We start from the raw sequence: 21474 nt of genomic DNA on the forward strand, positions 1-21474 counted from the left end.
CTTAAGTTCGTTCTGCAAGTTAGCTAGGGCAGCAAGTAAGCACACAGTGGATGTATGGAGGGGATGAGACAAAGCTTCCAATAGATCTACTTTAAAGGACACAAAAAAGGCCCGCATAGGCAAAAATAAAGGGTAGCATGAAAAGGTTTTCAGTCCTTCACTATAAGGAAGTTTGAACATAATTGTTTTTGAACAGGGAGATGCGAGAAGTGCACGCGCATCAAGAGAGCAAAGCTATACTGGCTGCTGAAAAACTTGTAAGAAAATTAAATTTAATGTGACAGAGAAAATAAATGCTATGGCCCAGCTACTAACAAGTTCTCACAACTGCACAGAATCAGAATATATAACACTGCCGTGCAAGAAGTTGCCACATAATCATCTAGCTTGAGCTGAGTGACCAACTGACAAGGAAAAGATTGAATGAAAGCAAATTCAGTTATCTAAGATTAACCTGGATGAAGAAATACCTCTAAGCAGTCAGATCAGTCATCCAAAGAGATAACTGAACACGCACGAGTGGGCAAGATCAACCAAGAGATAAGGTACATAACACTGCGTATTTACCTCTTATCTTTACAATGACTGACCCATTTTTTCCCCAGAAAAGTTTAAAAGGTGCTTTCTTATATAATGCTCTGCAGAAGTGCAGTGTGGAACCAATGGCCTCACAGCTACAGCATAAGAGCTAAAGAGGGCAAGACAAACAACTAAAAGAAAAACCAGAAGGAAACTAATGACTGATATTTCCAGCACTTTTAAATTTGTATGATATTACTGAAATTTACCCCGCAAAAAGCTGAGCAGTTTGCTTCACATGTATACAAATACATGCAAAGTAGCTTAGTGCACAGCACTGCTGAGCAACACAACGAAGTGAAGCTCTGCTTAATTAGTAGAAGAATTCTTGATGTCACTATATCCATTTCATTCAAAGGAACAGCAATTAAGATCTGCTGCCTCAGTGCTGTAACAGATGCATCAACAAAGCCTGATAATACAGGTGTATCGCCAGATTACAACTCAAAGTTTTTACTGACACAGACACCTTTCTGACTGGCATTCTTTTGCAGGGGAAATAAAACTTAAAAGTGGATGCCCAATACCTTCTAATCATAACCCGATTTTAACACGTGCTCAAGACAGCTTGCCATGCACTGCATCTCAGCATGCACTGGCTAAATGTAACACAAGATTTCCTGACTCAAAGTGTAGGAATTCTGTCTTGGAAAGAAGCAGATCAGCCATTTGCTTCTTCTGACACCTTCTCTGAACACTTATTAATGGTTACCCCATTCATAACACTAGCTGAAGTCAAATGTCTGTCTTAAGGATAAAACCAGACATGGGATCTAACAGCCTGTGGCTCTCCAGTTTTTCATCAAAATGAATTTCCTACTCATTCATGCTGCCACTCTCTGAAACTTCTTGTTTATCATGCTGCCTATCTTAAAAATTCTACTACTGCTGGAATGGCATCTGCCTTCAACAGTCTCCCAGCACATTGTTTTGGAGAAAGAACGAGGATCATATAAAATCACCTATATAACACCAGTATCTTGAAAGATTCCTTCCAGTCACAAAAGATTTCAACTTAAATAATAATTGCTAAAATCTCTTCTTAGCCTTGGCCAGAAATAAAACTGACAAATTATATGAGAACCAAGGCCAGAGGATGGTATGCTACAGTCAGCATAGTTGTTTTCCTGTTAAATCAGAATTGCTACATCTCGAACAAGTCTTTTCTCTGGGAGAAGAACCCAACGACGTAGAAAGAAGTTGATCCCCCCTAAATTGAAAGTACAGTCCAAACTCAAAGACAATTTGAGGCCCTGGTTACATTATGACTGCAGCAATTGGACAAATCGGCACAATGGAAAAGGCATTACAACAGAGGTGTGATGATGACAGGACTGGCACAATAGAGAGGTGCTATGAAGGGAAGAAGATTGCTCACCATTATCAGAAGATTCCAGGTTTGCAGAGGAGAGCTTCACCAAGGAGGCATCTCCAGCCAGAGCCCCTTCCCCAGTGGCAGTCAGCCCTTCAATGAGGTCTAAGAGCTGCAGCCAGGCTCCGTCCCTTCTGGCCCCACAGCTGAACTGCTTCACCTGTGCTCCCAGGGCTGACCGGGTCCTTTCCCCAGCTGCTCAATCCGTGCTTCAGGCTGTGACTCAGTTACCGTACAATGACTAATGGGATGTTTACTAACAAAAAAATGAACTGTGCCTCAAACGCTAAGCAAAGCTCAACCTGAAGAACATTTTGTAGATCAAGACCCCATCATCTTATCTCTCTTTTCCACAATTTGACTGAGGAACACTACATGGAAAATAAGTCAAAACTCACATCAGCATTCTCCAAATCTCTTCACTAAAATGGGGACAAGAAACACCAATCCTTTATTGTTGGGAACAGGCCAACTATTACCTGCCTAGAATAAATTACTTCAGAATAAGGAAACTCTTAAATAAGAAACACCTTTAAAACATCTGGCAGTTTCTATCAGGTACACAACTTCAAGATGCCATCCAGAAATACTCATACTTACCAGATTGTAGTTTAACTACTGCTCTGCAAGACACACCTGCAGCAAGGAGCAGACAGCCTGGGTAAAGCAGACTAACTGCAAGTTTCATAACAAAATACATAAGAACAGGTTTCAGACAGGAAGTGTCTTTGTCATAACCAAAACTAACTAATGCAGGTTCTGAACATGCGCGAGGACAAAACCTCAAAACATCTCAAAGCAAAACTGCTCTAGTTCTGCTCCAAAGCAGCCCACGCACTCAAAACACATGAAGCATACTGGTATACACACACACACACACATACACACACATACACACACACACTGTAGCAGCAATGAAGACCAACCTACCTGTCCAAAATGTGCAGGGTATCCCAGCATGTGCATGTACAGCAGCTTTGCCACATTTCTGCATCTGTATGTGTTATCTTCCTCTCGGAAGGATGACCGGATAGCAGCACATTCCTTCTGAATCATCTCACGCTCTTCTGCCTGGGTTCTTGCTGTCCGGATGGTCCGGATCAGCTCCCGCAGTCTGATGGGGGCTGGCATCCTCTGGGAGAAGAAAGAGATCCATAAGCCTTCTACTGTACCTGAGAACTTCATAATTGTCTCAGTTCAACATATTCTTCTTTTTTCCCTTATAATTATATAAATGGAAGAATTTTAAAAAGGCAAACAGCTAGCATGGTTAAAAGCATACCCAAAGGCCACAGGAATTCATTGTACCTTCCAGGAACAGAAGTTCTCACAACTGCTTTTCTAGAAGCAGAAACTGCTATGCTTTGAACAAGCTGCCAAGTGAACGTAACGTGATTCCCAGTCCGAAATAGATAAGAGCCATACATTCTGCCTCTCACCGAAGAGGTTTGATCCTTGAAATCTCAACAATGTGGGACACAAATCTCCTTTACAAAAAACAATGCTGTTAAATAACTAGCAGAAGTTTTCAGACAGGTATTTCAGAGAGCCACGCTTCATAAATCTCACATACTTGTGCCGTGCATCCTTCTTCCTTTGAGGGGGGAAAGACATCTTCCATCAGCATTTTCTGATAGTATGAACGGCGTGGTTGCACTTCAGAATCAAGGAGACACCGTATGTTTATTAAATACCAGCCAGAACAATCATTTCTTCAGAGGCAATGTGACAAAGCTTCTCACAGAACTGCATGAAGATGACTTTTTTTATTTAAAAAAAGCACATGCTACTTGAACTTCAGGTAGTTTCATTTTGCCAGGCGATGGGTACTACCTGACCTAGAGAGCATTGCATTCTCCTGAATGTATTTCAAGAGAAAAATGGCTCCCGTCCAAAAAAAGTTTAGGAAGTTCAACTGCAAAACCTAACTGTAGTTTATGCTCAGCAAAGCAGACTTTTGACCTTCATGAGGATAAATCTATGCAAACTTATCTACAGAATTCTTCCATCCACGTTAAACTGCAAGATTAGCTAAGTCATTTTTAAATCACAAAATCACACCAATGAGTAAAGTTACTCAACACAGCAGCCGGTCACAGATCATCTGTGTGTCACCATCCTCCTAAATCAGTGCCATAAATTTTAAGTGCTACCATATCACAGAGACACATTCAGACATGGTGCTGACTGGCTGGCATGGCACAACGGGTTTGACTGCACACTGAATGGGCAGCTGGGAAGCTCACATTCAGCAGGGCAACCCGCGTGCTGCACCAGAAAAACAGACAGACATGTTACAATGAGCAAAGGTGGCCTCGCAGACAAGCAGCTGAACGTTGCTCTATGGATCTGAATTATAAACTCAGACTGTTACAGAACTCAATCTCAACACTGCATCTCCTTGGTCAGTCCAACCAAACAGCCCCTCACATTCCAATTGCCCATCTTCATGTCTCAAGAGCTCAAATTCGCAGAGACACAAAGTATCACATTTTGAAAAGTATATGGAGAGATATTTTATCTTCCTCAAAGTACTGTGAAGGATCAAGATAACTGGACTCCCCAATCCTCAGCCTTGCCTCTCCACAAGCTGTAAGATTTCCTCATGTTACTGTGATACAAAACAAATCTATGCTGCCCAAACATTCAGATGCCACACTAATAAGGGTAGGAATGGTGAAAGGGAAGTAGGAAAGCTGCCTCCAGAACAGCATTTGAACATGAGACACAAAAGGCCTTTGAATACTGTAATAACATTCTTTTAATAAGGGCTGTGATGTCTCAAAGGTTTTGAAAATCCTCTGAAAGGATCTTCCTCACACAGCATCACATCCATACAACACAGAGAAATCTTTAATTAGATGGGAACGTTTAAACCCTTAGAACAGAGCGCTGCACTGAACTAACAGAGCTCTGATAGTGGTAGAGCCACGATCTTTCAACAGTAAAGTAAGGCTGTAGGAACATGACAAACAGAATACGAAAACCCTGCTAAGCACCAAGAGCTGCACCTTGGTGCACACCTACTGTAACGCCACCTCTGGAGACTGCGGATGCTAAGCGTCATCTTCAAGGAACAGCCACAAATAATTATCCTTGAAAATTGGGAAAAATTGGCAAGAGATTTTCAATACTGCAACAAAATATATATCCTCGAAACAAACAAACTGCCAGCACTCACAAGCCCCAAAGCTTCTCAAACTAAAGGAAACTTGGTTCTATGCATTTGCCACATCATTTCCTCCTGTTTACACCCACAATAAAATACTTGTTCTATCCGAGTTAAATATTTTTTAACTACTGTGCAAAAAACCTCTGCCCAGTAACTTGCATGGAAAATTTCAGAATGAGAAACTAAGATTGAACAATTAAAAAAAGGAAAATACTAAGAAAAGAAACAGTTTTAAAGGTCTTGTAAAATTAGGTAACTATGCAAGAGTTACTGCAAAGTAAGCTGACGTTCCTACTTAGCATGCGCTACATTGCTGGCAGCTGTTGTCAGGATGCACTGCTTTACTCTGGTGTAATTTAGCAAAAAGCAGTAAACATAAGTGCACGATGGCACTGCAGACTGGGCAACTGACAGCCACAGCCCACTATACAGCCCACCACCTGTCTTTAGGAGCTTATCTTTGGAGGTGAACGTAAATAAAAGCTATGGGATGAGATCTGTCTACCTCAGAACTATTTTGAAGTCAGGTAGGATACCACCTCTCAAGATTCTATTAAATCTTATAACAACATCTGTTTAGGTTTAGTTTTTTATTTGATGTGTTGTGTTGGTAGAGATCTCTGAGGCTCCTAAAAAGTTCCCCTAATTAAAGTTGGCCCCTCACTTCTATAGCAGTCTTTAACTCAGATTGCTCTTTGACAAGAACACCATCTACCAACTCTTCAGCGCCCTAAAAGGGCACAGACAGAAAGCAGATCAGAAAAGCAGTAGCCCCACCAAGTCTGATCAAAGCTCACTCCATTTGATATCCTGTTTCTCACAGCAGCAGGAGCCCGTGGAAGACTGGAAGAGCCAGGTCAGCACACATACATACAAATCTGTTCTACTGCAGACTTCAGCAACTTGCAGTATAAGAATTTCTAAAGCAAAAAAATGTCAAGGCCTACAAAGATAAAAATAAAAAGGTAGATCTATTTCTATTTTGAATCCAGGTGAACTTCTAGAACTTCTAGAATCAACAGTATTCTGCAAGTCACTACTTAAGTTCCAAGCATAACACACGGAAAGACAGTTCATTCATTTGTTCTGCAGATTCAAGTCCTTATTGCAGTCGATGCTCCCAATAATCCTATGGAGATGATAACAAATTACCTAGTTAGCAATACTAAGGAGCTCATCATCTTACACACTTCACACTCCTACCTCATCTTTTCAGTCTGAGACCTGCAGCCCAAAACCGGAGTCATTCCATGACTGGTTATGTTTACTGCTTGTCTGCATGCTCCACGATTCTCCTGGGTGCAAAGAAAGCGCCGCGCCCAGCATTTGAACCATGGCTGCACCACAGCGCGTCCTTGTGAAAAAAGGGAAGTCCCTCCTCTCATTTCCCCAGGGACTTTTAACAGCCTCTCTGGGTAGGCGGTCACTGCAAAGTGCTTTGTTTATGTAACAGTCTGACAAACCCCAAAACAGCCCACTTGAAGCCCCACCACATCCCATACCCCTTCCCCTTCAAACACCCTTTCAAACTGCTTTTGATAAGCCATGCTTTTGTTGGAAAACAGGGAAGGAACTGAAAATAAAAACAGCACTGCAGGCTGTTACAATGGGAAAAATTAACACAGTGGAAGGGCAACACAGGACCGTAACAAAGGGACGAGCACAGATAGGATGGTATTTCAAAGGGAAAGCAGAAGTGCTCATCCACCTCCAAAGATCGAGGCTCACAGGAAGGACTCCACCAAGGAGGGATCCCCAGCCAGAGCCCCTTCCCCAGTGGCAGTCAGCCCTTCAATGAGGTCTAAGAGCTGCAGCCAGGCTCCGTCCCTTCTGGCCCCACAGCTGAACTGCTTCACCTGTGCTCCCAGTGCTGACCGGGTCCTTTCCCCAGCTGCTCCATCAGTGCTTCAGGACGTGACTCAACAGTTCCCATAAACAGGTATACATCTCTGCAGCCTTTGGCAATAACTTAATCATCATTAATAACGTCTCATTAATAATAATCACAGGCTCACTCTGACAGAGGAGACTGATTCCACTCCTTCCACTGCTCTACAGACAGCATGCCTGGGACCCAGCATGCCACATGAGGCCATCTGTACATCTGAAAACCAGTGGCGTTACTTTCCTCTACAAATGAGAAGCCTTCAAACAGAATAGTTGAGCTTACGTGACACAAGGCAGTGTGAGCAGACAGCTCTGGGAGAACCAAGATGGAGCTGGAAAGACGTGGAGCAGGTATCAAGAGTTAACAAACCCAAGATTCACATTTCCCACTCCAGACCCCAAGAACTCCTGCAGCATGCTGAGGATGGCACACTTCAGTACTCAGAAAGGTGACCCACGACGCCATCAACAAAATCCTGTACAATCTCATCCAGTTCCTCTGGATGCCCCCATCCATTAATTTACTATCAAACCCACAATGCGTTGCTTTGCAGGTAGTAAGACACGAGACTGCATACAATTAGCCTTGGTAGAAAAAATCCATAACAGTAAAGCAATCAGAAGAGCTTGAATGGAGGCAATAAGGTTGCATGGATATTCCTCCAGGATGTGAGACATCCAATTCACACAAGATAGCAACTACCTCACCAGATACACACCTGACCGGCACGCATTTGCAGATGCACAGCTAAGAAAAAAAAACCAAACAACTTCTACTAAATGAAAAAGACTCCAGTGATTCCTTTTCTCGCTTCTTTCAAGAAACACACCTAAGCATCCTCCCCCCTGTAACCAAATCAACACAGAACAACAGGAAACAAACATTTTCCCACATTCACACTGCCAAGCACTCCATACCTCGAACCTATACCCACTGAGAACAACGACAAGCAACAACAGCAAGACAGGCACAAGGTCTCATGGACTCCATGGATATGCAGTCGGCACTTTTATTAAGCTGCAGCATGACAAAAGGCACAAAGAGAATGAAAGACGACCCCAACAAGCTCCAGAAGATGATTTACTGACAAATACTTTGGATTCCCCCGATAGCGTGAATGAAGGATGGACAACTTGCAGCACAAATGTGCCACGGCCCGTCAAGGCAGCAAAACCTTACGGTGCCAGAACTGTACTGGGATTCGACATGCAAGCATTCAGACTTTGCTGAAGGAAGGAACTGAGGCCATGGATGAGTTGTGTTTACTGACAAGCGCTAGTGAAGAACCATACAATCAAAATACGAATAGGATTAAGAATTCAGAACTGTAAGACATAGTAAGCAATGTGCTATAAAATCTGTCTCAATATCAGGAAGGATCTTGAAATTAACACTATGAACCATTTAAAATATTTAGAAAATCAGTCTCAGGTAATCATGAAACTATTGCAAAGTGCCACTAACAGTAAAGTTGGACAGAACTCTGCATTTCAGAGGTGCTTCATTGCACAAGACGACGAACACAGAGGACATCCATACCATCTAGGAATAGCACACCTGAAATTTAACTTTATCTGGCTTAGAACCTCTTTCAAAGTAGCAAGCCTTGTTTTCCAGGGTTAATTAACGCTTTTCCTTCCATACAGAACATACATATGTTCTTGCTCCTTCCACGCCAACACAAATAGCAATGCAAATTATAAAAGCAATCGCCTCCGTAGCAATCGCACAGGTCAACATGACAGCAAAAGGTGTTTCACCAGAGGTGTAATGACAGTAGGATCGGCACAATAGAGAGGTGCTATGAAGGGAAGAAGATTGCTCACCATTATCAGAAGATTCCAGGTTTGCAGAGGAGAGCTTCACCAAGGAGGCATCTCCAGCCAGAGCCCCTTCCCCAGTGGCAGTCAGCCCTTCAATGAGGTCTAAGAGCTGCAGCCAGGCTCCGTCCCTTCTGGCCCCACAGCTGAACTGCTTCACCTGTGCTCCCAGGGCTGACCGGGTCCTTTCCACAGCTGCTCAATCCGTGCTTCAGGCTGTGACTCAGTTACCGTACAATGACTAATGGGATGTTTACTAACAAAAAAATGAACTGTGCCTCAAACGCTAAGCAAAGCTCAACCTGAAGAACATTTTGTAGATCAAGACCCCACCATCTTATCTCTCTTTTCCACAATTTGACTGAGGAACACAGCTGAACTGCCTTCACCTGCGCCTCCAGGTGCTCAATCAGCAGTGCAGGCCCTGACTTCACAGCTCCCATTCAACCTCTTTCCTCATTTTGTTTACAGCAGAAGCACTCCATGCCATTTGTTTGCTACCCACACAGTCCAGAAATCAGGGATTATCCCTGAATACCTGACAAGAACCTAACAGTAGGAACAACAGATTTTTTTTCATACTTTATCAGTTTGAAGGCCTTATTCTTTAAGGCCTTCTCTACCTGATAGCCAGTTATATAAGAAAAGAGTTAGATATCTAACTCAGATTAGCTCCTGTGGCTGGACAATTGGTGCCTAAATTCCTCCCTCTCCAACTCAGTTAATTCTTCACCAAACCAACCAGGAAGGTATTCCTCCTTCATGCAACTCATTCTTGGTAAACTACCCAAACAAAACAAAACAAAACAAACACATCAACCAGCAAAACAAAAATCATAACACATTAAAATCATTTTATTATACATTATGTTTCCAAACAGGTACTTTCTCCTCCCTTGCAGCCCTTTATTAGGTATGTTTGTACTGTCTTAAGTTTGAAGAGTTTACTATCCCCAAAGTATTTAAGTATAGAACCTTACTACAAACCTACTTGAGAATACCACAGTATTCAAAGGCAGCTGTTCAGCAATTAACATCTTATGTCTGCAAGCAGCACAAGACCCATGCAAAATACTCAAGTGCTTCAGTCAACCTACATTCAGCTATCAGGAAATTAAGTCTCAAGACCCACGAGCCTTGAACATGCAGCCAACTTGAGCTCTACCCCTCTGGAATCTCTTCAGACATGTTAGCCTATGCCTTACTACTAATAGAACCAAGGATTTTTTTTTAATTACTCTTTCACTACATTAATGAACACTCAAAAACAAGCGGTCAGAAAGTCACTGCTTAAGAACTTCTTCAGGACAGAACATCAGTTTTCAATTCCTTAAGGTCTGGCAATGGACAAAGCCCACTGAGGCTCACAGAACTGCCCAGAGCACAGCGTGGCTGTCCAGGGGACACAGCCTACGCCTTCTCTTCCAATAGGATACAATCCTGCTTACAGATTCTCCTGTAGGTTGCATTTCCGAACCCAGCTCGTCCTACAAAGCAGCCAATGAATGTACAAGCATACATTTTCAAACAGATCTACAGTACACAGATTAAGCTGCCCTACCCCCAACTCATGCAATCACACTCCTTAAAAAACAAAATGCCCCATACCCCAGCTTTTGGGAAGTTACATAATTCAAACCTGACCCAACTCCAACTGCAATCAGTAACAGAATTACCCTACTTGCTTCATTAGAACTGATCGATCCTAACACAAAAAGACAGCAGAAGAAATGTCTGGATAGACTGTGTGAAAGGAAAATCAGCAGTGGTTGACCAGAACAGATCGCAGGCCTCATCTCTGCAATGCTGCCAGGGGTCTCCACACTACCATCAGACAACTGAAAAGAAATAGAAAGTGGCAAATTGGCAGTAAAAAGAGAAATAAAACACTACAAATAGAGATCAGACTGGCACACTGTTTAGCACTATCAATATTTATACAGAAAACAGCACACTCCTAACCAAGCAGCACCACCATCATCACTAAGGGCAAAGGCAACACACAACAGTTCCTAAAAAGCAACCAACCATACAACATTCAAAGGAGAACGTAATTTCCCTTAAGAAAGAACTATTTCCTACAACACAGGGAACTATAAGTGGAAAATACGGAACATTGGGATAGCAGAAAGAAATTAAAGGGGGGGGGGAAGGGAGGGTGCCAAGACAGAATGATAATACAAGGCATTAGAATTACTTTGCATTATACAAAGACCAGCAGGGCCTGGGAGAGAAGTATGGATAAACATGCCTAAAAACAGGAGCTGAAAAACAACCCAGAGGTTGTGATGGTCCCACGTCCAGCTACACTGAGAAAAACAAGAAAGGCAGCACAAGCACCGTGCAGGCAAGGCAGCATGCGTGCCACTGCTTTGTGACTAAACCACACACCTTCCCCCACACTGCATCAAAACAAAGGGCTGTACCGACAGGTAACTGCCACCTAGCAATGCAGACTTTATCTACAGCACCTCCAAAGTGTCAGATGAAAGCAAATGCTACCAACAGCAGTAATATTAGCAGATATTCACTTGCACTACTCTTTTCAGAGTAACGCTATCATATGTTTGTTTATTAACACCAAAACAACCGATAAAGGAACACAGCTATGTGAGACTGTTTTCCCCAAAGAACATCTCAGTATGATCTAGGACAAATTAACATCACTTTCAGTCAGAAGAGTTTGCCCTCTTATTAAACAAAACAGCTTATCTCTGGAACAGTCTAAAGATGCACAACTCCGATTCAAAAACAAGAGCAAACATTCACGTAAAAGAGGCACGAGGTGTATAAGGAGCCCTTATACTTTGAAAGTCCACTTTCCAAATCTTAACCCATGCAGTCTGTCTGCGTGTCAAAGAACGGACAAATTCAGCTCCTTTCTGCTGCTCACAGCCTTTTTATTCCATAAATGAACTTACTGATCTCATCAGGTTACAACGATGCTAATTCAAAACTCCTGTCTGCAAAGAGGCTATCAGGATTGGGAAGGTTTACCTTTCACCCTCACTCATCGGCCAGGACACTGCCAACAAAAGTATGGAAGAACTCCGCTTCAATTACAGCACCTTTTGGAAAAAAAAAGGTCAGATCAAAAGTCACAGGGACTTGAGAAAAGAAAGGGAAGAGAACATCCTTCTATTAAAAAAAAAAAAAAAAAAAATAGGGAACCTGAAGGTTATCCCGTGCACCAGGGCCAGGAAAGCTGAATGCCCTCACAACCAGACTTTCCTTCCTGTTGTCAGGTCACAGGAATTTAAGTATGTTCCTCTCCTCTTCTCAGGCAGAAGTGAGGGCTCACTGCAAGCTGCCTGCGAGGAACAAAGCCTTCTGCCTCCATTCAGCTCTCGGGTATCCACTGAAATGCACTGTTTGAACACCGAGTATGAGCAGGAAAAAAGAAAAGTTTGGTGGTAGAAAGGGAGTGTGCAAATAAACAGAGGAAAAACAGTTTACAGAAAGGGGAGGAAGAGCATATAAAAGACCGAGATTTAAGCTACTGCACAGAATCAGAGCAGAAAAAAAAAATCTTCAATCTGTCATTTTAAACGCTAGGTGAAAGGAGCACTACACAGTGAGAAGCACGTTCTGTTTTGCTTAAGCTGCCGAGTCCCAAATGCCCCTTCGGGTCCTGCACGTGAAACGCCCTTCCGAAGCACTTTCACTTCACTCCGTATTTTTCCGCTCAGACTTCAAGCCTTCAAAACCGAACGCACCACGAAGCACCCGAAAGCGCCGCGGAACAAGCAGCCGTCCCACCATCCCAGCTTCCAAACCAACGCCTACCGGTAAAACAACCACGGTTTGCCTCGGGGCTTCTGAGGAGGAACACAGAAGGCTCCAAGAAGGATCCGAGCACCGCGCCGCCTTCCAGCCGCCGAGCTGAGGCCGTTCCTCGCTAGCGGAACTACCGCAGCGCCGCCGCGTCCTCCGCGAAGCGCCGCGCGGCGTCACCGAGCCCAGCAACGGGGCCGCACGACACGGCGGCCCGCGCCCGCCACTGAAACCCGAAGGCCGCAAAAAGCGCTGCCCCCGGCCTCCTGAAGTCCCGAGACCGCGCGGGCCGACGGCCCGGAGCACCGAGCGGAGGCCGCAGGACCGGCCGCGAGCGAGCGAGGGCGGAGCACGAGGAGCCGCGGGAGGCGGCCGGCGGGAGGCTGGGGGGTTCGGCGGGCAGCGCCCCGAGAGCGGCGCGGCGGCACTCGTGGTCCCGGGCCGCGAGATCCTGCGGGCCGCGAGCGACGCCGACTGAGAGCCCGGCCGGCCGCCCCCGGAAGGAGAGAAGGAACCGGGGAGAGGAGGGGAGCGGAGCGGCAGCGGGAGGACGGGCGGGGGAACGGGCGCAGCGGCCCCACTCACCGGGCCGGTCCCTGGAGCGGAGGCGGCAGCAGGAGCCAGGCATTCAAAATGGCGGCGGATCGGCCTCAGCACCGATACCGCAGGCGGAGGGATCCGCGCGCCGGACCGCTCCTCTCGACCTCCCGGCCTTTGCCGGCGTCGGTTCCGAAAAACGGTCAGGCAGCCCCAGCCGCGGGGGCGCCAAGCGAGCGCGAGACTAGCGGCGGCGAGGCAGAAAAGGCCCCGCGCACTATTTTTCCCGGCGGAAGCACACACGGCGTCGGCTCTCGAAGAGAAGCGCGAGCCCCGTGGCAGTCGCTGATGACGTCAGGCGCGGGGCGGTCCCGCGGAGCGCTGCCCCGTGGCGCGGCCCTGTGGGCGGTGCGGCGGAAAGGAGGCGGCGGCCCAGGGGCGGGGCTTCGGGCGGGCGCTGCCGCAGAGTGGAATGCTTGGAAGGTGCGAACTTTACGTACGGGCGGATCGTTCCGAGAGGACGGGACGCGGCGGGACCCGCGTCGGCCCTCCTTATGGTGGCGGTCACGTTAAGAGCACGCTCCGGCATTGCCGATGTACCGCGGGCAAATCGCTGTGCCGCCCGTTCTGCCAACAGGAGGGGCCGCGCGACAGCCGAACGTCCCGGGTCGTTTTTGTTTAACGGTTTCGGGGAGAAGGAAATAAAACGCAACGACTGCACAGCGCGCACCGGGGGCCGCCGGGAGCGGAGCGCTGCGGAGCCGGAGGGGCTCAGCGCACGGCAACGAGAGGGGGATGTCGGGGGACGCTGCGCTCGGCCCGGCTCTCCCCCACGCAGCCTCGGACCTTTTGTCGCCACAAAGATCAATGAACGCCACGAAACGAAGAACGGGAGCCGAGGCAGCACCGGAAGCGGCGCCCGCCGGAGCGCGGGGCGAGAAAGGGCCGGGGGGACAGCGACGAATCCCGGAACGGCGATCGGGGCGCGAACCACCCGGGGCCGCGCTCCCGGGACGGTGTTTCTCCTCCGAACCGGCGCCTCACCCGCCCCCGGGCCGCTCGGAGCCGGCCGCGCTCTCTCCCGGCGGCGGTCCGCCCCCGTTCTCTCGGTCGGCACCCTGTGCTCGCCTCCTGTCGCCGCGGCAACCGGCGCTACGGGCGCCCCTCGGCGTCACCGCCACTCCCTCCGGCAGCCCATGAAGCGCTTCCGGCGCGCGGGGCCGTGACGTCATCACTGCGCGCGGCGGCGCGGGGAGGGGCCGGGCCGGAGGCGGCCGCGGGCGGCGGTGGGGCCGATGGGGGTCGCGGAGGAGGAGCCGGGCGATGGCGGGTGAGCCGCGGGCCGCGGCGGGCGCCGGGCGGGCCTGCGGAGGTGGGGCGTGGCTGCGGCGCCTCGAGCGCGGCCGGGCGGGGCGGGGCGGGGCGCGGCTGGGCTCGGGCGCCCTCTGTTCCCGGGGCCGGAGCTCCGGAGCGGGGCGGGGTTCGGCCCGACCCGGCCGGGCCCGGCGGTTCTCGCTGTCTCGGCGCGAGGCTCGTTCCGTGCTGGCGGCTCGGTTCAGGATTCGGCGTCGGGTCCGGGGCTTACGGCTCCCTCTGTTCCCGGTGCAGGTGAGGCGGCGGCCGGCGGCGGGGATCCGGGAGCCGGCGTGCGGCAGCCCCTTCGGGTGCCCCCATGAACGAGCGTCGTGGCCGGGGCTGCCGGGACACCGTGGGGCACCATGAGAGCGGGCCACGAGCGGAGCCAGGAGTGCCTCCCGCCAAAGAAGCGGGACCTTCCCGCCGCCAGCGCCGGCCCGGAGGCGGGACGGGCGGGGGGTGCCCAGGCTTCGACTGAGGGCCCCGAGTGGGCTCGGACAGTCGGGTCGAGCGCTGTGGCCCTACGCTATGGCCCCGGGGAGGCGGCGGAGGCGGTAGCAGGGCTGACGGTGGACCAGTACGGGATGCTCTATAAAGTGGCAATGCCGCCTGCCACCTTCTCCCCCACGGGCCTGCATCCCGTGGTGAATGTGAGCCCCCTGACCCCCACCTTCAATGTGACCTCGCCAATAATCCAGCACGCGGGGGTGCCATACCCTCCCATCCATTATGCGCAGATCCCTCCGACGTCCTTGCAGTTCATCGGCTCGCACTACACGGTGCCCTATGCTGTCCCTCCTGGCTTCCTGCCTAGTCCTCTCCTGTCTCCTTCTAGCAACCTCACCGCCTCTCACGTCCCCCACTTTGTGCCATATGCCTCTCTCTTCACCGAAGAAGCTGCTCCTTCCCCCCAGACTACCTCTCCTACCCACAGCTTCAACAAATCTGCTTCTGCAGTCTCTCCTGGCCAGATGCAGCACCATGCTGGGACCCAGCCACTAGATACTGCACCAGGTAGGATTCCTGTTTATTATCAGATGTCTCGCCTCCCACCTGGGTATTCAGGATATGAGACACCTGCAGCAGGTGGAAACCCAGATTCTTCTCAGCAAGACAGTCAGCTGAGTTCAGAGGTAGCTGCCGCCAATGGTGAACAGAGACATCTGGAGCACAATGTGGTGAGGAGGACCAGCGAGGCTGTGGACTCTGCCAGCAGTAAAGCTGAAGACTGTCTGCCAGGGTCTGCAGCGAGATGTGTGGTTGATGGACAGTTTCTTTCAGGTTACCAGACGTTCAGAACAGAGGTTTCTGTGCCAGCACATAGAAGCACGCCAGACGCTGATCTGGAGGTTCAGAGGGTGGTGGGAGTGTTGACCTCTCAGGATTATCATGTTCTGGCAGCCCAGAGGAAAGATGACCTGAGCCCTTTAAACCTTTGCCATAATATCCCTGATCAGCAGGGGGAGTCGAAGGACATTTTGAGGAACACAGTGGAAAGGGGTGCTGCTGAGAAGAGCCAGTGCAGGAGTCCATACGTTGTGTCCCCTGAAGAGACGGTTAGACAAAGACAGTTAACCAAAGGAATGGTGATAGCTAACGGCAAGCCACTCCTGGTTCCAGCTGGCTCTGAGCCCATCAGGTCTTCCATTTCAGAAGCCCTGGTGAGGCAGAGCCCAATTGTACAGGCTCAAGGAGGCATGCTTGAAAAGGACCTGGCCCAGTTGCAGCCATCTGGCTCCTCTCGCTTGCCTTCTCACTTCATGAAAGGAGCCATCATCCAGCTGGCTACTGGAGAGCTGAAGCGGGTGGAGGACTTGCAGACTCAAGACTTTGTTCGCAGCGCAGAGGTGAGCGGAGGCCTGAAGATTGACTCGAGCACTGTGGTGGATATTCAGGACAGCCAGTGGCCTGGGCTTGTCACATTGCATTTTGTGGTTGGGGAGCAACAAAGTAAAGTAAGCATTGATGTGCCCCCAGAGCATCCCTTCTTTGTGTATGGCCAAGGCTGGTCCTCCTGTAGCCCGGGGCGGACTGCTCAGCTCTTTGCTTTGACCTGTCACAGACTGCAGGTGGGTGATGTCTGCATATCGATCAGTTTACAGAGCATAAATGGCAACTCTGCTTCTCAGGCTAACTACCCTTTCACAGATCAGTTGATATCTACTAGTGAGAGATCTGAAATAACTGCTCAGGGGTCCAGAGAACCATCTGACAGAGCTGCTGAAAGGAAGACGCAGGCAGAAAGGGAAAATGCAGCTCAGAGCTCTAGCGAAGAACCTTCTCAGCCTGAGACTGGCAGTCAGCACAGCTGGACAGCCCCTGGCTTCCAAAGATACAGCGTGCAGGCAGAGGAGCCGCGTCACTCTCTGCTCCGTCCCTCTTTCATTCCCCAGGAGGTCAAGCTGTCTATCGAAGGGCGTTCTAATGCAGGGAAATGATCCCTTTATGGTTGTGAGCTAGAGCATCCCCTGTGGGTGAGCCTTGCCTACATCGGGTGGAGAAATTGCACAGACTTTGTGACAGGTTCACCAGCAAGACTGCTTTCTGCCCCGCAGGACTGGATTTATTCCGGTTCAGTGGCTGACCAGTTCCTCTTGGAGAGTACGGGGGGGCTCCAGTGCCTCAGGAAGCAGCAACAGGCCAGCTGGGGTAGAGAACAGGGATGTGCTCATGAGCTTGCAATGAGAGCATCCAGAGGCTGGGCTTTCTTGCACCTCTCTGAATAACTGATTCCCTGCAGGGCAGGGTCTAAGCATTCAGGGAAGGTAGAGAGATGGGAAAGGCAGACATGGCTTAAGGTAGCAGATAAAATTGCTGAAGATTTTATTCCTCCTTTCTCTTGATGGGGAGAGATGGGTCTCCTTTGGAGTTTAGGGGGCTCTACTCCCACTATCCCCTTTCTTCACACATGCACTTTAAAAGGACCGTTCACCAATGGAGCTCTTGAGGGCAGGACACAGATGCTTCTCTGATGGTTCTGTTTAACGTCTCTTCCACTGAATCCAACTGCTCTTTTTGCAAAGAATGTACAGAGATTTTCCACGAATCACAGAAATCAAGAGGAAGGACCAAAAGGATAGATTTGGGTGCAGGTGGATAGAGAACATGAGCACTTGAGATGGGACACAGAATGGGAGACTTCAGTTTCCTGATATGGAATATTTTTATTGTCACCAAAATTATTTAAGTATTTCTCACCAAATCTAATCTTCCTTCCTGTGTTAATAACCTTAAAAACAAAAACCTCTTGGGTGTAAGGCTTTTGTGCTTAGTCTACAGGTGAATGGGGTTAGGTTTTTTTTATGTTGTTCTTGTTTTTGGAAAGCTAGAGTAAAACATTTAGCATTCTCTAATGAAAATGAAAATGCATCCTTCTACTGTAAGAAGACCGAGACCATTGTGTGATTAAATCAGAAGCAGAACTTTACAGATGGCTAGTTCTTCCCTGCAGGCAGTCTTCTGAATAAACTGTAGACAACGGACAAGTGTTTCTGCATGTGCAGGCAAAGTACAGATCTGTTAGGGACTCTAAAAATACCACCGCGTCGTAAGGCGTATTTGGGTGTTTTTCTGTTTGTTGTTCTGATGCTGTGGAACTCAGAACAGTCTTTTTCACAGTGAGATTTAACGGAAGTGTTTATTAATACTTTGTCACGGTAATGACACTCCGTTCAGGTGAAGGCTCCTGTAATTACACTAATTTAACCTCTCTGGTGCTGTGATATGACACCGGCTGTAACTGCTTACATAGAATTAGAAAGTCACTATTTTGTTGAGAATAAGTCTTCACCGGCTTAGCTTGGGTTTAAGTATTCCTTGTAATACGGTGCCCACGGCTGTGTTAGGTCCAGCTTTTGAGGGTTTCTTTCAGCATGTGGATCCCTGGAGAGCTGCTCCGGATGTCAGAGTACCATTTTCTGTCTCCCTGTTCTCATCGTGCTGAAGGTTCCTGCCGATGGCAGCGCGCTGCTCCTCTCACCATCTTTCCGCTCAGCTCGCTTGCAGTGTTGGTCCAAATTCCGTCCAGAAAGGTGTCCTCTAAACATCTGGCTTCGGTTGGCTGCATGATGAGGATGCTCTGCACAGGTGCTAGGCAAGCTAGAGAGTCTCCTGAATGGTTCTTCCACCAGTGTGTTTTCCTAGTACATTGCTAGCTGTTTCTATTGCCTTTGAAATGCCTGCATGAGGAAAACAATTTATTTTCAGGCCTTAGTTGAGATATGCTCTGTTCACGCCTTCAGTGTTTGTGCCTCACAGGGTTTCTCCAGAGTGAGGACGCTGCCTGTGTCACGCGTAGCTTTCCCCCAATGACACACAGCTCGTGATCTCGTCAGCTGCATTTGAAAATGTACAAAGTCATAGTGATGCTGTCACATGGAGGTTCTGATTCCTTTGCCTGTGGGAAGGATGTTGTCTTCATGGCACTGTTTATAAGTGAAATGTCTTGTCTGGGCCCTGATGCCTGGCTGCCACTTTGTGTGATTCACCATTGCTATTCCTTGAAGTCTTAGACGATGGCCTTGGTTAATGCTGGTTAGTATCTCATACTCAGGAAATCCAGGGTGTCTGTGCCAAGACCAGGAGGCAGAGCAGCCCGAGTTCTCTTGCCCTTCTTTGCATGGTGTGTGCAGAGCAACTCAGAACTGTGGTAGGCAGCTGAGGAAGGGATCTTGCATCAAGTACAGCCAATGAATGTACAAGGGATGTTGCATACTCAGAGTGTTTGCACAGCGGAATGGTGCAGAACCTCTCGTTCAAAGGTTTGGTGAGCCTGCCTTGTTTTTTGTATGTCACTGTACCTACTGCTTGTAGACCTCTAGCTCTGGGCAGCGGTCTGAAAGAGCTGGTGTATGAGGCAAGATGCTGCCGAGCAAGAACAGCTCTGTACTTCGGGCAACTGGAGGGTGGTGCCTGTGTTCACCCTGGTGTTTTCCTGCCACCAGTCTGTTTCTGAGAACCAGTATGGTTCTGAGCTCTTCAGAGAGGACTGAGGTGCGTTAGACCTTGGAGTTTCTATCCAAATTCCCTGCAAGTCCCACTGAATCACACTGCTGTGTGTTTCAGCTGCCAGGTCTTCTATTCTCTGGGAGCAACAGCTGGGGGTGTCTCATGGATGGATGTTAAGATGAGGGATTCTGTCATCTCGGCTGCTTGCCTCAGGGGCTGTTGTCAGGATGGGAATACTAGAGGCCCTCTAGCCCTTCTAAACAGTAGTTGCAATCACTGGAATCTTTCCTTACTGGATTGGGCTGCAACGCTCACCTCCTGCAGTGGTGGTTGTGTCATGTTCAGGCTCTCCCAGGACAGGGAGTGTGAGACAGGCTCTGCTGTGGGCAGAAAGACTGTGAACGAACCCATGGAGGAAGCTTCAGGTTTTTTTAGGTTTACAGGGGTAGTAGAGAGAAAGCCAGGAAGAGATTGTGGAATCAGCTGGTTTTCCAGGCCTTTCTGCAGGCAAAGATGTGACAGGCTTATTAGAGAAATAAACCGTTTTCCTGCTGCTGTTGTGAAGGGAGGGAGAGCTGTGGTCTGTCCTACCTGGAGGAGGAGATGCCCTGGCCTTGGTCTTACCCAGCTTGCACGGAGGTTGTGGGAAGAGTCTGAAGGATGCAATAATGGATGTCTGTAGCCATCTGTTCCATCTCATGAAACATTCCTTGGGCCGGCTGCCCAGCAGAGGCCGGGGCTGCTTCCAGGCCACGCTTACGTTGTTCCTCCAGGAACGCGAGATTTGCTCCAGGTGACGAGCGCTCATCACTACCAGACTATGCAGAGGAAGCTCTGTCTGGAAAGGAGGAAGGCTGCAGAGGTCCCTCTGCCTCTCCTTTCCAGCAGGTGCACAAGTATAATGCACTTTTCACATTGTGTCCCTGACCCTCCTGTCCCCACCCCACACTTGAAGTCACTTTCCCCAGTAGAAAACTAACAAACAAACTTAGAAAATATTTTAAATGGAAACCACAGCAGCTTGAGTAGCCGAAATGCTAGTTCCTGCCCATAGCAGTCCACGTGCCTTTCCCTAGCATCACTCACAACTGCTCTTTGCCTTTCAGGCTGTCTTGGGCCTGAAACTTTGCAGAAGCTGCTCAGATGGCTACGAATGCATATTCTGTACAGAGTTTGGCCCAGGGTGTATTCCATGTAGGGCTTAACATGCTGGTGGTCGAGACTCCTCCGTGATCTTCACGTGTCCACACAGGACAGGACTTTCCCAACATCCCAGGCTGCTGCTGCTCCACTCTGCCAACGCGCCACGCGCATTTGGGTTGCTTTCTGCCTTTGTGGCACCTCGGAGCCAGGGAAGGGTCTGCCCACACAGATGTGTGGCACTGGGGGACCAGCTGGGCTGCCCTGACAAAGGAGGTCTTTGTAGATAAGTGCTGATCCCTCAACTATAATCCCAGTTATGTAATGGCTGTATTAACATGTAACCAACCGCATTGTATCTAAAGCCTTAGAACTAGTCAGGTGCTCCTCTCCAAACTTGCTCCCACCCCTTTTCTCCTACCTGGTCTTTAACAAAGCATTAATAATTCTAAGGATAATCTCTATTTTGTTGTGCTTTTTTTGTAACTGTTTTAAATAAATCAATTTGTACTGTATATTTGTACTTTTGGTGAGATCCTTTTTCCTGTTTTACCATTTTAAGTCTGTACTTGGCTACACACAGATTGTATTTTTATTGTTAACGCTCTTATGAATATTCCATTTAACTTGTTGACTCTGTAAACACAGTATATATCTATCTATCTATATATATCTATATATAAACCAATAGCTTTTTCTTTGGTGTTTGAGACTTTTTGCTTGTCTGTGGCATCAGCAATCACTTGGATGTGGGTTCTGTGTTCTTACGTAGTGATCTGGGATCTATAGCTTCAGCTATGGTTTGCACAGCATAACAACACTTCTGCTGGCCAAGCAGAACACACATCACAGAGCAATAGCAACTGCTGCAAAGAGCAGATGGTCAGCT

General features: G+C 48.4%; 2 protein-coding genes across 8 annotated transcripts in view; one reads left to right on the top strand and one right to left on the bottom strand.

Annotated features, from left to right (window-relative positions):
* AP1G1 (adaptor related protein complex 1 subunit gamma 1) overlaps positions 1 to 14210 on the bottom strand; it is a 40789-nt gene extending 26579 nt beyond the window's left edge. For 3 of the 7 annotated variants that reach the window (XM_052686348.1, XM_052686349.1, XM_052686342.1), the window contains exons 1-2: positions 13191 to 13301; positions 2882 to 3085 (exon numbers count right to left, since the gene is read on the bottom strand). In XM_052686348.1, the coding sequence (XP_052542308.1) occupies positions 2882 to 3082 (201 nt within the window). In that variant the 5' untranslated portion in view covers positions 3083 to 3085; positions 13191 to 13301. Of the gene's footprint in view, positions 1 to 2881; positions 3086 to 3259; positions 3284 to 11828; positions 11852 to 12617; positions 12640 to 13190; positions 13302 to 14186 lie in introns of those variants that run through there. The other 4 variants (XM_052686343.1, XM_052686344.1, XM_052686347.1 and 1 more) reach the window with 4 other exon arrangements.
* Positions 14211 to 14395: 185 nt separating this feature from the next.
* ATXN1L (ataxin 1 like) lies at positions 14396 to 21288 on the top strand. Its single transcript, XM_052687006.1, has 2 exons — positions 14396 to 14472; positions 14751 to 21288. The coding sequence occupies exon 2, from the start codon at positions 14861 to 14863 to the stop codon at positions 16934 to 16936; it is 2076 nt and encodes a 691-aa protein (XP_052542966.1). The 5' UTR covers positions 14396 to 14472; positions 14751 to 14860; the 3' UTR covers positions 16937 to 21288.
* Positions 21289 to 21474: the final 186 nt, after the last annotated feature.

Source organism: Tympanuchus pallidicinctus, unplaced genomic scaffold (genome assembly GCF_026119805.1).
Source record: "Tympanuchus pallidicinctus isolate F22 unplaced genomic scaffold, pur_lepc_1.0 scaffold22, whole genome shotgun sequence".
Classification (NCBI taxonomy): domain Eukaryota; kingdom Metazoa; phylum Chordata; class Aves; order Galliformes; family Phasianidae; genus Tympanuchus; species Tympanuchus pallidicinctus.